Below are 14,448 nucleotides of genomic sequence, written 5' to 3' on the forward strand. Positions count from 1 at the left end.
GATCGAACAAAAGCAAAGCGAGTCCTCCATCGGCGTACACTACCTATCAACACCAGTGCAGTACTGTAAATTAGTTGAGAAAGCATTTCAGTCGAATGTGGAAAAGTCTTCAGTTGGCTCTGTTTATCTTGGCATGGCGGGCTGTAATGACAACAAGGCCCTTCCTGCTGAGGGAAACTTGCTCTCTCAATGGGTTAAGCTACGAGTTTCACTAAAATCGGGATGACACTGGCCAGATCTGTTCTAAAATGCAGAGGTTTCCATCCTCTTTTCACTTCAAACACAAACCTTGATCTTAGGTTAAATATACACGCTTGGCCATTGCAACTTATATTAAATATGTCTTGTCCACAGGGAGTTGCCCACATTGTGGAAAACTGTTTTTGGCTTAGCCACAACAAGACTGCTAACAACACAAGACAGTCACGAGGAAACAGCTTCATTTTGCCATGAAAGTACACGCATAGAAGGAATTTGAATCTGGTTACACATTGCTCTCAGTATACATACATAGAGTATAAGCATAATAAAAGGAAAAGAAAAGATCCAAAATAACAACAAGTGGAATACACAGTAAATTGTATAGGTGATGTAGACAGGACAAGGTCAATGTGGAATTAAAGTGTAAGTTAATGTGTAAATGTGAGCAAAATAATTAAAAAAAAGTATATTCACTGTAGCATACGTGCATTTACAATAAATTAAACTAAAGCAAGTCAGTGTAATAATCTGTACAACAAAGTATAACACTATGAGTGACTCATTGTTCCTGTTTCTGGTTGTATTAGCGTACAGTGAGTTGGAGCAGGTTATATCCAGGGCGTGATGGATTTACAGTGATCTGCCCTGCTCCTGTTTACTTGATCTGGACGTACATAAGTCATAGATGGAGGGCAGGCTGGCACCAGTAATCTTTTCTGCAGTCCATTGCCGTCTGTTCCTGTTCTGTTTGGCAGCTGATCCATACCAGACAGTGATGGATGTGCATGAAACTGGTGTAAAGGGCACCAGTACTTATTGTGTGGCTGTTGGACTTTTCCCAGACTTACAGGTTAGTTAGGAAGAGAACCACTGGTTGCTAGAGGCTGGTGCAGGGAGCTGGATGAGCGTGGATGGCGGGGTGGAGTACAGAGCTGAAGCCCAAAGACACACTCTGTGCATTGTTCCCTGGAGGGGGGAAATCGACATATTTAGGCCGTGAGCCAACACCAGAGGGTCCAGCTGGGTTTCTGTGATGTCCATTAGGTGGGTCAACACCATTTCTTTAAAAAAAAAGGACATCATGATCACAGAAGCCAGAGCAACAGGCCTGTAGTTACTTCAGCCTGTGATGGAGGACAACTGTATGAAGTTTATTAAAAGAATATAGTTTGTACATAATGTGTTCCGGTTTCTTTTTATGAGTTAGAGGCTGTAAATGTTTCTGGTCAAAACACCCACGCATGAATTAGAATGCATGCTCCCACAATGATTAGGGAACTTCAACCATTTTCGCAACTCAATAACTTTATCTTGTCACGAAGCCTTGGCATCTATTGCATACACATAACAATGTGTCTGAGCTGTGAGCATTGCCAAAACACAGTGACCTACAACAACATATTTACACCGATCAGGCATAACATTATGACCTACTATTGTGTAGGTCTCCCAGTTGTGACTCATCAGAGAATGGACATGGGCCTTGTGAGGGTGTCCTGTGGTGTCTGGCAAGATGTTATTAGTTGGGGTCTTTGGGTCCTGTGGGTTCAGGGGAGGGGCCTCTATGGATCAGGCAATCACTTTGGCAGCCCGGTCAATCTTGTGTAGTAATGACTCACCTTGATTTTTCCCAAATGTCGATATATACATAAATATAGGTGCTAAATTATTGACATAAGGACATTACTTGGATGTTTCAGATTTATTTGCATTGAAAATCCAACTATTTTGTTAAGTAAAAAGCTTGTAAACATTCAGAGGAAGCGAGATGCAAAACAATAGTATAAAGGTACATTTAACATTTGTGCCTAGGCTGGTGATTTAGAAACGTTTCAAAAGCACAAGTTCCTTCAATTCCATTCCATTTTACACACAACAGAAACATTGGTGTCTGATTGTTCAAAGAATACAGTAGAATTTGACTGAAGCAAACATTTAGTGGTGCAAAACTCAAGCACCTTCATCAATGCAAAGCGTTCGTGGAATGTTCTTTCATCTCATTTTGTTGTCTGCTAGGGAGTTTTGCTGCGTACATGTGGTTTTTCAAACACCTCACCAACGCTTCCTTCATTTCTATTCTGCCCGACATCACTTTTGAAGGAGGGGCACCGTGGAAGGTCATAGGTGCGGGGGCTCTGAGCTCTGGTCACTGTCATGGCTGTCGTCCTCAGTCGTAGGCACTGTTGGCGAGCTCGCCGACAGCTGCAGTGCGACAATCCCCGAAAGCTCCGATGGGAGTAAAGTTCCCTTTTTCACATTCACCAGTTCCTTCTCCCTTGCTGTTGCTCCCTGTTGGCCTCCCTTCACACGTTTCCACTTCATCCTCCTGTTCTGGAACCACACCTTCACCTGCGAAGAAATGGAAAGACATGACTGTGTGGGTTTATTCGACATGTATTTCTGTGTAGTGTGTACACAAGCCCATTAGTGCGGTTGACATTCTGGCTTATGTTTTGGCCGTCAGTGTAATGCTACAAGCCAGTGGGCTCGTTTGTTGGGTGTGGTGGTTAGTATCAATGTGTCATACAGTATTTCCACATAGGCAGATATGTGCTGATCCATGAGTCCCAGAGGCTTGCTGGCTCGTCCCCACTGCCTCCGTTCCCTGACTCTTGTTTATGTCAGTCACAGTGATGAGTAAGCTGCTGCCGAAAACAGGGACATCCAATCTGGTCGAGTTTCGTCCTATTCATTCCTAGTCACCATCCAATGATATTACATTTCAAACCCATTTTCAACCCCATACCCAAATACAACGCTATAAACAAATATTTTACCCGCCTCCTATCTTTCCCTGGGGCACTTATACCCTGGGGTCTTCTTGTATAGAATTTATTTTGGGCTGTGCTGGCATAGCGGCCACTCACAGTTCAGTTTACAGGATAAACTTTCATGTGTGCCTTATTGTCTCATAAACAGCTTACCCAGAAACCCATATGTACTGCGGTTTTAAAAAGGAAATGGGGTAATTTGTATACAGAGTGCTTTCAACAACATTAGCCCGCTTCAGTTCCGCTCACAGTGACTCATGACTGATAAATAAAAAGTAAAAAGACACAGATCAGCATGCAGCAATAAAACCATACCTTTTACCTTTTACGTGTTCATAGGAAGTCATTTAATTCTGTCTCTGAGTGGCTTAATGAGACTGGAGAATTAAGTCCACAGACTACTCATCTCCATAATCATAATAGTGAGTAGAAACTAGCTAGTAGAACTAACTAACTAGTAGAATTAACCCTCAATAGCACGCCTCAGTTTGCAGCTCAGGATAATAGAGCACCCTTTGTAGTTCATTGTTGTTTTTTTTTTGTTCATCTTTTTCAAATAAAAAGCAAATTTGTCCTGTTACTACAGATAAAATCAAGTCAGCTTTATTTGCCATGTAAAATATATACTGTATGTGCCTACAAATAAGGGATTTTACATTTACATTTGACACTTAATCCATGTAGCCATGCAATCCAATGCTTGTAGAGTTAGGTAGTCCTGTTTTATTCTATTCTATTACAGTATGTACATAGTCTTGGTAGATCTTTAGATCAAATCAAATAAAAAATAGAATAAAAATGGAGCATCCTCCACCACAGCGCTGTGGAGAGAATTCTAGCAATCCAGACTATGAAAAGGCAAAGGAGTATATGATACTAATGTGCCCTTGCTGGTCTAATAGTGACCATAAATCTGAACGTTAGGTGGGAAGCAGACGCCTTTATATAAATAACAGTTAAAACTTTAGAATCGGCTCTCTCGTGCACAGAGTTAATAGATGTCTGGAGAAGAAGCCAACATGAGTGGGAGTACCGAGAGCCTGTTTCCGGACAAGGTGTTGACTGAGCCAAAACACTGATTGGTTCTAGCCAACAATCCTTTGAATGCCCTGGGGGTGCAGAGCCGAGGGTTGTTGTTGGATAGAAGTCCTGGTCTGTCTTTAAACCTATGCAAATACATTTCCAGTGGAAGTAAAACCTATACATGTAAGATTAATGCATACAGCACCAGTTAAACTTTTGGACACTGCATTCAATGGGATTCCTTTAATTATACATTACTATAATATACTGAAGAAACCAACAGTGTCAAGAATCTCATATGGAATTAGGTAGTGGACAATATAGTGTTAAACAAACCAGAACATTTTATATCTTAGACTGTTCAGCAACTTCACGTGACTTAGGTACACTGTAGATTTAAAGTGTCGGTCTTGATCTTTCTCTACATTTTTCAAAATAGTCATGGTTTGCTTTGTTGACAGCTTTGTTAACCCTTGAGATTCTATCAGTCAGTCCCGAGGTAGTCACCTGGACTGGTTTTCATGGAGGTTTTTGACCTCTTAATATGTTTGACATCATCAACTTTTTTGTAGATGTAAGGTTGGTACACTTCTTGTGTTGGTCCTCTGCAGTGAATAGCCCCTATTCAACTACTGTTTTAATCCTTATTTTGGTATGAACCACTCAAGTAAAGAGAAATGATGGTCCATCATCATTTTAAGACTCGAAGGTCAGTCAAATTTCAAGAACTGAATGTATGCTCAATTTGAGATACCAAAAATCATCAAATGCTAGGATGAAAGTGGCTCTTGTGAGGAAAGGAAGACGAAGAGTTACCTCAGCTACAGAGGACGAGTCCATTGGAGCTACCAGCCTCAGAAACCACAAATCAACAGCACTTCAGAGCCCCGCACCACATAAATGCTTCACAAACTTTACGAAGAGATTTTTTCTGCCACCCACCACGTCTTTGAGACACAGATCAGGTGAGCTGATGGTTTCTAGATGTGTGGTTCCCACTGTGAACCATGGAGGACGAGGTGCTATGGGGTCACTACACAATTCCATATGTGTTCCTTCATAATTTTGTCTTCAGTTTTAACCTACTATAAAATAACCACTGAAAGAGATGTCAATAGTGCCGTCACACATATGTGAAAAAGAATGTGAAAGCTCACATGTAAATTGTGTGTCCATTATCACAAAATACCATATATCACAGTGGGTTCAAGAAAATGTACGCTTTCCGAGACAGTGTGGTACAATGTGGTTTGTTGGTTCACGGAAAAAATCCCAGATATTACAGTATCCTTTCATCATTGCTTAACATGCAGTCATTTAGGCAGTAAATTAACAGCTGTACAAGCAGGACAAATCAGGAAACTTAGTTTTCTCTGTCAACAGAGTACGCATGGAGGAACTCATTCCTTCAACAGGGCTTAATGGATATTCCCATAAGAAAATGTTTCAAAGGAAATTTTCCCTTTAAGACACATCTTTTTCACTTTTAATTAAAAGGTTTGTCATCATTTGCAAACTTGAATTTCTGAGTTTTATTTATTTTAATTCATTTTGATATTTTAGAGGTACTGATGTTGTTTTTAAGTCTTGCAAAGGTCCATTTCTATTTCTTCTTATTTGCTTGTGCTATTTCAACAATGCCGTGTGAAGTACATATAGTACAGTATTTATACAGTGCTCCAGACGGCAAAAATACTGATAGAAACAATGGGCAAAAGCATCAAAAAATGTAAAATTGTTGTTGGTATACAATGTAAATACATTGCTGGCAATAATATATGCAGTATTCTCGCATGAATATGATGTAATAGATTACAATCCAAGATCTGCTTAAAAGGCATTTAGTGGAAGACCGTTTTATTTTGGGGCCAGTTTGTGCCTCTCACACAGCAAAGTAGATGATAGCATTAGTAACATTTAACAAATCTGCTATAAAAAACAGATAATACATGAACAAGACTTCTACAGTGGAAGTAAACATGCTCACCGTTAAGGGTTTTCATTAATTCTAAATGTAACTAACAGTTAACATCTCATCTATGACATATTACCTCAGTATATGGTATAAGCAGAATTGATATACAGTTGACGCATTTCCAGCTTTCCAGGACTACCATTAAGCCGTCATCTTTTCAAAATGACCATTCACACACAGCTGTTCCCCAACACTTAAACTGCCCAAATGGTTTGTGCTGGTGTCAGAGTCGCCAGCTTCAAACAAATGTCTCTTTGTGAGTATTAAAAAGACCATCTGGACCGGGACAAGCAGAATTAGAAAGTCAGCCCGCAGTCAGCGAGAGAAGCACGTGGATATTTCAAAGAGTTTTCAGTAGTTTGGAATTGATTAGCCTCGGAGCATTAGTATGACATGTCCGACCATTTCCTAATGTCAAAACACAGAGGAATTTTTCTTCTGTGAAGTCTTCTACTGGTTTTTAATAGGAGTCATGCATCAACTGTCTTCAACCACAGAGTGATGGATTTCTTGAAGGAGACGCCTACAAAATGTGGACTGTTAAATGATTTAAGTGTTACCGAACGTGACTTTGCTCTTTGTAGAAATGTATGAAAAACTGGTGTCTCATGTCCTGTAAGCATAATATTGCCCATTTTTGCCCCGCAATACCTCAGTTTTTGTGTTTTTGACCAAGATGCTCTATATACTTAGGATGAGGCCTGTGGTGGGACTAATCTGGTAATGCACAGCGATTGCATGTGACCACAGTTCATTAATAAAGCAAGTTCCAGAAAATAGTTTTTGTACGTTAACATTTTAGTTTTAATGTCCCAGTTCCAGCTCTGTACAGACATGACACTGACACCAGACCTCTCAGCTGTCCTTGGGATCCTATTGCAAATGGGCATCTTAGAGTACAGGTGTGAACACGCCTAAGGCACATTTCAGTGATTCAATCTCAGACCATCGATCTTAGGAGGTGGTCTGTAACTCAGTTGGCTATGTGTCTTGGATCACCACCTACTCAGCAGTGTTTTCCCTCATTCATTCAGAAAAAAAAACAAAAAAAAACACCACAAAGCTGCTATTATAAATGATCTTCTAAAAAGGAAAAAGCACCACCAAGCGAAAATGAGATCATTAGTAATGAGAGACTTTTAAAATATGCCGTCCTTGTAGCGGTTTAGCAGCTAAATAATGAATGTTTAAAGATAAACAGCAATAAACATATGGAATTAGTCAACATGAATAATAAATACGTGTGATTTGTCATTACAAACAATGTTATCGGGATGTGATTAATTATCGATGCAATCATGACATATGAACTGAACTTTGAATAGGTTTCTAAAAAGAACTAACATTGGTGCACACACAGTAAACAGCAGTAGGTAGAGCTCCATCAAAGACGGCGGATGCTAAAATATTCTACGGCACCCAGAAATGATGTTGGTGTTCATTCGTATACACCCTGTGAAACTGAGATCACATTTGAGGAGCTGGCTGGAGAGATGCATTTTAAGGCCAGTAGTGAACACAGGTTCTTAAAGCTTATGAGTGGATTACACAAGCGAGAATTAACGAGCACATGTTCCAGATTGTCATCATGCCTCTGCTGTACATTTTAGCCCTTATTCGGAAATACGTACAAGAATGGCAAACTGATGTGCACCAGTGTCTTAATACAAAACGGTATCTGACACAGTCACAGGCCATCACGGATCATGTTTTCTCATCTGCAAATAACTACTTGACCCAAACACACCATGCACCTACTTCAGGTCATGCCCAAACATGATGGGAACTGACAGCAAAATAAAAGCAGGCTTTAAAATGGTTGTGACCTAGCAAGTGAACTTAAACCATATAAAGGCTTCAGCTGGATGACAAAGCTTTTAGAAGCGCATAGATACTTAATGTCAGTACAAAGAAATTCAATTATTCATCACTACACTTAAATTGTCAAAACGGATGTTAAGGTAATATCAATATATGCAGAAAACATGCGTAGGTGTTGCATCTTGTCAGGTAGCATACTAAAACCAATCCATGGTGCATTCATGAGCCTCCTGAGTTTGATTTCAGGTTCCCTTATGTGTGTGTTCACACCTTGTGAAGCAGTTGGTTGTTAGAAGTCAGGATTAACCAGTTTGCCTGAATCTATTTCCAGACCGAAATTCAACAAACCACACTGTTCAGATTATGTTTCTGCCATTTGTCTTCATGCTAAGCCAAAGTGTCTCTGTACTTTCTACTAGACACAGACGTAAAATCTGACATCAATCATTACCGCCATCATCATCCATCTAAACCTGGATGAGACCGCAACTTTTTAAAATTTATAACTGCTATCCAAAGAGATTGAAGAGTTATTCTGGTCAACCAGACATACTTCTTGTACAGTGATCTCAAATGCAGTTAGAAATTGTTCTAGGAGGCTTTACGGACAGGAATTTGAAGCCAAACCCCGGCATGCTTAACTTGTTGTTATTCTAATATTATCAATGTTATTGTTATTGTTATTGTTTTTTACCATTTGACATTTATATGGGTAGACACTGTCAAAACATGGCATGCAACCAAAGTGCATGTCCCTAACCCTAACCGAAAAATCAGCTGCTAGGGCATTTGATCCCAAGTGGTATCTTTATGTGCACTCAGTCATCAGGTTACCAACCAGGTGGAATAGCATCACCAATGTTAGAGTTGCACACTTATCTAGATACCTCTTATACCACTGCCAAGAAGCCTGTTGATATGGTATCAGATCAGATGTCTAGAAAAGTCTCGTGAAAAATTAATTTTTGCCAAAAGATCTAAACTTCCTTTATTTGTATTTCTTAACTTGGAAGATGTTAGTCCTTTTAGTTGATATTGACTGTGTTTCATCTTAATTCAGTCATTCAGCAGGTACCGTACTTGTCGTTCCGTGAGGTCGAGGTTGACAGCGATTTCGTAGCGTCTCAGTCTGGTCAAATAGTTGTGGTGAGCAAACTCAGACTCCAGTTCCCGGATCTGTTCTTTGGTGAAGGCCGTGCGCTCCTTCCTGGGCTTGCTGCTCATGTCTGACTTATAGCTCCCGTCTTGGGACTCTGAAATAAAAAACAGAACATTTTCCAGCCACAACTGTGTGTCCAAAAGAGGGGCAGAGAAGGAACAAAAAAAAAAAGAAAAAAAGTGGGGGATGAAGAAAAAGTGAGTAAGGGGGTGGGGTGTCGATGTACTGCAGGGATCTTGAGATAAATATAAAACAAAAGTAAGATGATCAATAAGGAGCACCAAACACTTTTTAGTTTTAGAGACAGAATTCTACAAGATCATAGATCACAGTGATTATAGCCCTTAAGTGTTTTAACTGCCCCCCACACCACTAAATAAATAAAATAACCTGTATGAATAGCCACAATAATTCTAATGGTTACAAATCTGAAGATCTGGGATAGGGCTCTGTAAAATCTTTACACTTTGAAGTTCTGTCTAATCGTGTAATTGTCCCCTCTGCCCGTGGTGTCGTTTCATCCTCAGATCCTTCCCTAAGTCCCTGACAACTACCTGATGCCAAAAACACAGAAATGCTACAAAAATACATGAAATGAGCGGCAGATGGCAGGGACGACAATGGAAATGGAAATGCCTCTGGTGGGGAAATAAAAAGTGATGGACAGGGTTTGCAGTTACAATGGTGACTAATGAAGTTACTAGAGTGAACACTCTGTCAGTGGAAAAATTATCTAAAAGTTTGGGTCTATTTGTTCTCTTTGCTTTGCCACATCTGTAAATCAGAACACGTTTATTGCGCTTGCACGCAGCACAGAGAGAATTAAAGTCTAAAATCTCCTCTGTGGTTTGTGTGTGAGAGTAATCAAGACGGTATAAAAAAAACACTTTAAAAATGGACAGACTGTTAAAATAACAATAACTGTGATAAGAAATATATATATATATATCACTCAGTATACTTTATATACATAGATCTTCCACAGGGGGTTTGCGGAGGTAATGCGGAATATGTTTTTTTATGTTTTTTTTTTCTCACAATTTTCCCCCTCAAACATCCTACAAGCACATGTTTGAAATAGAAAATTAATATTTGAACTTGTGTATTATTTTATTTGAACAGATTAATACGGAATACAAAATGATGATAATAATGTATATTTATAACTAGGTTCACTAGGTCAAGTTTGTCCCTGCTTAATCTCTCCATCAGTTTGAGGTCCTTGACCTGAAAAACATTGAAGACCCCTGGTCTATACTGAGTGACAGTATCCCCTCAGGGGATTTTTTTTCTTATTCTGATAAGAGAGGTTGATTTTTATATGTATTATATATATAAATATTGCACATATATTGCGTAGTACTAGTGTCAAGTATTGACTAGATCGCACATTCAGAATTCCTCATCCCATGTTTCAAACGTGCAATTTCCACATGCAATCTGATTGTGTTAACACATTGGGGTTGTGTCTACTTGCATCTGTTTTCCAAGTTGCAGTGAGCTGCACTGTTTTTTTTTTTTTTTCACCACCTATCAATCAGTGTTACCACACGAGATAATTGGCGGGAATGTGAATGACATGAAATACAACAAGCAACTGAATCAATCACTGCATTTCTCAGAGGTTCTGTTGGAAATCAGAATTCAACAGGATGGTTTTAATGCTTTCTTTTGTTTTAACATTGATCACGAACGTTCCCCAAACAGAATAGTTTTAACCGCAGTTTAATCATTATTCAGTTCACTGCCATGACTGCAAATCTTGTCTTTCCACAAGTTTGTCCACACCATTGTCAGAGTGTGCAGATGTCACAAAAGACCTGTACAGTAATTACATATTTAATTTTTTGTGTTAAGCTTGTTCATATTTTGACAGTGGAATCAAGTGGTCGTATCACTTTTAAGTGTTTGCTGTCAGTGGCTGGGGAGAATGGATGGAGAACTGTTAATCCTTCATAGCGTGAAAACACTCCATATTAATTTCTACTACTATTCTGAACTTCCTGCCTCATAAATCCAACTTTTCATTATCTGTGTAATGCGGGATGTGATGACAACCTGCAATGTGCCAGGAAACGTCAGACTACAGGGTTATCCCAGTGTTATTTACAGAGATTACAAAAAGTAGTTAGTGTTTTTGTGTCATTTTATCGTGTTAGTTCATGTAGAGCAGTTGTATCACTTACACAGCTTGCATTTTTTTTTTTAAATCTTTAAAATCACCACATTTGATGAATAGCGGGGTAATTCCACAAAAACTTCTATTTGCAGGCTTATAGGTCTATTTCATCATCACTTGATTCTTTTTTTCCTTTTTCTTTTTGTTTGAGAATTCAAGTCCAAAAGAAGAAAACAAATTTAAAAAATCTGGGACTTCTGTGAGCGCCAGTGAAGTTCGAGCTAGGAAATTGGATTTGGGTTAGACTTCTGTCAGCTTCAGGATATCCTTTCCAAATGTTCACTCTGTCTGTCAAAGCCCACCCTCCTCTGGCTGGGTCATCGACTCTGGGAAATCGGAAAGTTCTTAGCTTGGCTCCCCTTCCAAACTACTCATCGGTGGGGCTTAACGATGAAGATACGGTTCCTGCTTATAAATCATGTGGATATAGCTTCACAGTGACGTGTTATTTGGTGTCCTGCTCATGGAGCAAATATGTATACAGTCATAAAATAGTAAAAGTAAGCCAGAACAAACATCTAAATGAATGGGTATCATAGGTCCCCACCCATTTTTCTTTTTATTATTTGGGCCTCCATGCTTATAGACAATGGAGGACGGTAACAAATGAAAAACTCTATATTTATAGAATCTTTTCTTGGTCATCTTGACTAATATTTTTGTTTTGTTGGAGGGGATTGGGGACAAATTTGTAGCCATGACTGCAAATGTCTTGATTCAGTATCAGATTTTAAATCCATCTTATTACACAAGATCTAAATACATCTACAGTTCTAAACGGCGTTTTAAGCCATGGAAATTTGTTGTCGCCCGATCTTTCGTTTATTCCGTATGATTGATGATTTCGGATTTCAATTACTGTGATCGCATCTGCTACGTATTTTTATTTTTTTTATTTTTTTAAATTGTATGTTCGTAAAAATTACATTTTATATAATATTTTTTTTGTATTCTGAAATACAGCCACAATTCTTTAGTTACTAACGTTCAATGTTAAATGTTCAACAGATCTGTTATATTACAAAATACATGAAACGTCAGGAATGCTAAAAGACGACCTAAATTACTTTCCAGGAGAAATCTGCTTATAAATTGAGGCCATTTAAAAGGACATTAATATTAATATTGCATTTAAAGTAAAATAACATTAACCTAGTATGACCATGTATTGTATTAGCCATGTAACTAATGACTTTTTTTCAAGTATCAAATATAATGACAAATGTGCTTTTAATTGTAAATATATTAAATTACACTGGGTTTCTATTATTTTAACTGTTCCTTTCTTTCTTTCTTCTTTTTCTATTCCAGCGCAGAGTAGGTTTTTCCGCACATTAAACCACTGTTTGCATCACAACGAATAGCTCCTTGACTACCATGCAATTAGAGTTGTTATTGTTTTTCTTCTTTTCTACATTATTACTACTGAAAATGCACGCAGATTGTTCAGTTGCTTTGTGTTTCAGTGAAAATGGGCCAAAACCATTTACGTATTAATTATAGCAATTTTAAATTTGCACTGAAAACAAAAACAAACAAAAAAAGAAAACGTACTGGCAGATTTCTGTTTACTATGCAAACTGCTGCAGATCAGTTAATTACTGCAGATTTAAAACTCAGCAATAAACAATTCTCTTAATTTTTATTTTTAATTTTTTGCAGCGTGAACTTTAAGACAAGGAAACATGGTTTTAAAAAAAACATGTGTATGGAACCGTTTTATAAAAGAGGTTAGTTTGGGCGCAGAATAAGATAATAAGGTACAGATAATGTGAAAGATGGTGAGCTCTCTAAACGTACGCACAGTCACACTGGAAACGCTATAAAACCATGAGCAAACTATACGTCCTCCTCTTACCGTTATCACTCTTGTCCTTATTGCTCCTTCTGTCTGAGACCTCGGAAGACAGACCGTGTTGCTGCCTACACACTGTTGACCCCTCCGTTTGGTCACCACTACCTGAACCAAAGTTACTGTCACACAGATTCGAGACCCTCAAGCGCAGTTCTGTTGCCGGTGCCTCAAGTGGTGGTATGCACACACCGTGCCGAGGGTTAGATGAGGGCATCTCCGGCGGGACAGGCCAACCAGGAGGGTACTGAGGGTGATGAGGCTGCTGCTGCTGTTGGGGCACGGGGCCTCGATGGACTGGGCCACCAAACGCACCATTCTCTTCTCCTCCAGAATAGTTGCAGGGAGGCGAATAACTGGGTAGATCCAAGTAGGAGACATGATTGCTCTTGTGCAGGGTCAGCGGAGACTGAGGGATGGCAGGGTGCAGGCTCTGAGCCGAGGTGTGAGGGCTGCGTAGGCAGCCAAACAAAGAGTGATCCATGGTGCGGGGAGTTCTCTAAATCCCTAATTTAGCCCGTCAGAGTCAACCAATAACTCTATAAAAATCATGGGAAAAAAGAAGCAAGGAGTCAGGGTCCCCGTCTCCTCTGCAGTCCCCGCGGTTTAAACCTCCAGACCCCAATTCCCCAAAAAAGCCAGTCGAAGGAAGGCAGAGATGTTTCCGTTTAAAATAACGGCCTCTGGTAATCCTCAGGCTGCAGACGGTTGCCAGGCGAATGGTGGGTAAACACTGAGAAGGTGAGGAGGCTCTCAAATGACAGCGGAGGACGCCAGGAGGAGTGTGGAAGGAGAGCAGCTTCCAGGGAAGTTGTGTTGGAGAGGAAGAGAGCCGGGAAGGGAGGGAGGGAGGGAGGGAAGGAGGGAGAGGGAGGAGGAAGAGGGGAGATGTTATATATAGGGTGTAACCTGAGAGGTAGGCTGGGTCTCTGGCTCACTGCTACTGACAGCATGCATGTGATCATTCCGTAGCAGCTGAAAAAATCTGCTTCTAGCTAGAAAATCTCGAACCAAACTGCACTGCATCAGCTGTAGGTTTTCAGGTGCGTAGAGTTGGAGTTGCATAGGCTGGAGGATGGCATAGTATTTACTCTGAAATTGTGATATTTGGTAAAATTACTAAATCGAAGCTGCCGTGCCTGTGGGAAGTCCAACTCGGTCCATTGATTGGCATACTTTTGTCATGAAAGTCTAGGCTGTGATCCGCTAACCTTATAGTGTGCCTCGTTTTCTAAACAGCCTGACCGTGGGCGCCAGAAGCATCAATAGAAATTTATATAGCTATATTCCTGGGATGTAGTGGCAATGATTACAGCTTTGGTACAGAAAGGGAGTCTCAGTTGCTTGTTAGGGTTTGGGGTTAGGGCATGGTCAGAGTTTGTTATTGTCAAATGGCCTTTTTAGCCTTTTTTTAAGCGGACTGATCTAACTGTTTACGACAAACAATTGCCGCAGTTGAAGTCACAT

At 39.7% G+C, this 14,448-nt stretch overlaps 1 protein-coding gene across 1 annotated transcript; it reads right to left on the minus strand.

Annotated features, from left to right (window-relative positions):
- Positions 1-1,800: 1,800 nt before the first annotated feature.
- Positions 1,801-13,827, minus strand: LOC125019524 (homeobox protein MOX-2-like). Its single transcript, XM_047604344.1, has 3 exons — positions 12,988-13,827; positions 8,872-9,044; positions 1,801-2,550 (listed from the first exon to the last, which is right to left on the minus strand). The coding sequence occupies exons 1-3, from the start codon at positions 13,463-13,465 to the stop codon at positions 2,320-2,322; spliced, it is 882 nt and encodes a 293-aa protein (XP_047460300.1). The 5' UTR covers positions 13,466-13,827; the 3' UTR covers positions 1,801-2,319.
- Positions 13,828-14,448: the final 621 nt, after the last annotated feature.

Source organism: Mugil cephalus, chromosome 14 (genome assembly GCF_022458985.1).
Source record: "Mugil cephalus isolate CIBA_MC_2020 chromosome 14, CIBA_Mcephalus_1.1, whole genome shotgun sequence".
Taxonomy (NCBI): Eukaryota; Metazoa; Chordata; class Actinopteri; order Mugiliformes; family Mugilidae; genus Mugil; species Mugil cephalus.

Coding starts and splice junctions, on each gene's coding strand:
- LOC125019524 (XM_047604344.1), bottom strand. CDS start 13,465: ATGGATCACTCTTTGTTTGGCTGCCTACGCAGCCCTCACACCTCGGCT. Junction 9,045..12,987: donor TAAGGACAAGAGTGATAACG/GTAAGAGGAGGA, acceptor TTTTTATTTCAG/AGTCCCAAGACGGGAGCTAT. Junction 2,551..8,871: donor TCGACCTCACGGAACGACAA/GTACGGTACCTG, acceptor ATTTCTTCGCAG/GTGAAGGTGTGGTTCCAGAA.